Source organism: Carcharhinus amblyrhynchos, unplaced genomic scaffold, assembly GCF_965287045.1.
Source record: "Carcharhinus amblyrhynchos unplaced genomic scaffold, sCarAmb.v2.hapA scaffold_437, whole genome shotgun sequence".
NCBI classification, from domain to species: domain Eukaryota; kingdom Metazoa; phylum Chordata; class Chondrichthyes; order Carcharhiniformes; family Carcharhinidae; genus Carcharhinus; species Carcharhinus amblyrhynchos.
This window is the reverse complement of record NW_027650177.1, coordinates 22,501-25,000: the sequence shown is the minus strand read 5'-3', so window position 1 is coordinate 25,000 and position 2,500 is coordinate 22,501. Positions and strand designations below refer to the sequence as shown.

Below are 2,500 nucleotides of genomic sequence, written 5' to 3'. Positions count from 1 at the left end.
CCCTGAGAGAGAGAGAGGGGACTGAGAGACACCAGTCAGTGTACAGGTATCTCCCTGAGAGAGAGAGAGAGGACTGAGAGACACCAGTCAGTGTACAGATATCTCCCTGAGAGAGAGGGGGGGACCGAGAGACACCAGTCAGTGTACAGATATCTCCCTGAGAGAGAGAGATGGGACTGAGAGACACCAGTTAGTGTACAGATATCTCCCTGAGAGAGAGGGGACTGAGAGACACCAGTCAGTGTACAGATATCTCCCTGAAAGAGAGAGAGAGGGGACTGAGAGACAGCAGACAGTGTATATATCTGTTCTATGGATTTAGGATGATATATTTCATTCAGATGTTTTGATCATACAAGAGGAAGTTGGAAAGTATCTTATTACCTGGTTTAGCCAAACCCTCACCGGGGCGACACATGCTGTGTTTCGAACATCGCTCACACTTCTTATCCTCAAGTAGAGAACAGTAATATTCCGTCTTACACTGGCACAGGGTGTTGGATGTGGTGCTGCACTGCTTCACCATCACAAGGTTACTGCCTGAGACACAAGATTACGCCATCAGCATCTTAATATATACAGTAACGGGGAGGGGTGTGGGATATATCAGAGTGTGACAGTGAGGGGTGTGGGATATATCACAGTGTTACAGTGAGGGGTGTGGGATATATCAGAGTGTTACAGTGAGGGGTGTGGGATATATCACAGTGTTACAGTGAGGGGTGTGGGATATATCAGAGTGTTACAGTGAGGGGTGTGGGATATATCAGAGTGTTACAGTGAGGGGTGTGGGATATATCAGAGTGTTACAGTGAGGGGTGTGGGATATATCAGAGTGTTACAGTGAGGGGTGTGGGATATATCAGAGTGTTACAGTGAGGGGTGTGGGATATATCAGAGGTGTTACAAAGAGGGGTGTGGGATATATCAGAGTGTTACAGTGGGAGGTGTGGGATATATCAGAGGTGTTACAAAGAGGGGTGTGGGATATATCAGAGTGTTACAGTGAGAGGTGTGGGATATATCAGAGTGTTACAGTGAGGGGTGTGGGATATATCAGAGTGTTACAGTGAAGGGTGTGGGGTATATCAGAGTATTACAGTGAGGGGTGTGGGATATATCAGAGTGTTACAGTGAGGGGTGTGGGATATATCAGAGTGTTACAGTGAAGGGTGTGGGATATATCAGAGTATTACAGTGAAGGGTGTGGGATATATCAGAGTGTTACAGTGAGGGGTGTGGGATATATCAGAGTGTTACAGTGAGGGGTGTGGGATATATCAGAGGTGTTACAAAGAGGGGTGTGGGATATATCAGAGTGTTACAGTGGGAGGTGTGGGATATATCAGAGGTGTTACAAAGAGGGGTGTGGGATATATCAGAGTGTTACAGTGAGAGGTGTGGGATATATCAGAGTGTTACAGTGAGGGGTGTGGGATATATCAGAGTGTTACAGTGAAGGGTGTGGGATATATCACAGTGTTACAGTGAGGGGTGTGGGATATATCAGAGTGTTACAGCGAAGGGGTGTGGGATATATCAGAGTGTTACAGTGAGGGGTGTGGGGTATATCAGAGTTACAGTGAGAGGTGTGGGATATATCAGAGTGTTACAGTGCGTGGTGTGGGGATTGTCAGAGTGTTACAGCGAGGGGTGTGGGATATATCAGAATGTTACAGTGAGGGGTGTGGGGTATATCAGAGTGTTACAGTGAGGGGTGTGGGATATATCAGAGTGTTACAGTGAGGGGTGTGGGGTATATCAGAGTGTTACAGTGAGGGGTGTGGGATATATCAGAGTATTACAGTGAGGGATGTGGGATATATCAGAGTATTACAGTGAAGGGTGTGGGATATATCAGAGTGTTACAGTGAGGGGTGTGGGATATATCAGAGTGTTACAGTAGGGTTGTGGATTATTTTTGAGTTCAATTACCTTGCTCGCAGTAAGAGCATCGCAGGCAGGCGGTTGCAAAATTCGGATAATCCATATATTCGCCATTTTGACACGGCCGACAGTGTGTCTTTTGCTGGACTGTGCAGTCCTGAACCTTTATATATCCTTCAATAGAGAAAAGGTCTATTGGAAATACTGCAAAACCTCATTGTCAATTCAACCAGCACACATCGTTACTTACAGAGTAAAGCTCCTCTACACTGTCTCCCCATCAAACACTCCCAGGACAGGTGCAGCACGGGGTTAGATACAGAGTAAAGCTCCCTCTACACTGTCCCCCCATCAAACACTCCCAGGACAGGTGCAGCACGGGGTTAGATACAGAGTAAAGCTCCGTCTACACTGTCCCCCCATCAAACACTCCCAGGACAGGTACAGCACGGGGTTAGATACAGAGTAAAGCTCCCTCTACACTGTCCCATCAAACACTCCCAGGACAGGTACAGCACGGGGTTAGATACAGAGTAAAGCTCCCTCTACACTGTCCCCCCATCAAACACTCCCAGACAGGTACAGCACGGAGTTAGATACAGAGTAAAGCTCC

At 47.1% G+C, this 2,500-nt stretch overlaps 1 protein-coding gene across 2 annotated transcripts in view; it reads right to left on the bottom strand.

Moving 5' to 3' along the window:
* The window catches only part of LOC145339386 (uncharacterized), a 60,261-nt gene that overhangs the window by 52,849 nt on the left and 4,912 nt on the right, over positions 1-2,500 (bottom strand). For both annotated transcript variants that reach the window (XM_080183831.1, XM_080183832.1), the window contains exons 2-3: positions 1,936-2,061; positions 385-540 (exon numbers count right to left, since the gene is read on the bottom strand). In XM_080183831.1, the coding sequence (XP_080039957.1) occupies positions 385-540; positions 1,936-2,061 (282 nt within the window). The remainder of the gene's footprint in view (positions 1-384; positions 541-1,935; positions 2,062-2,500) is intronic.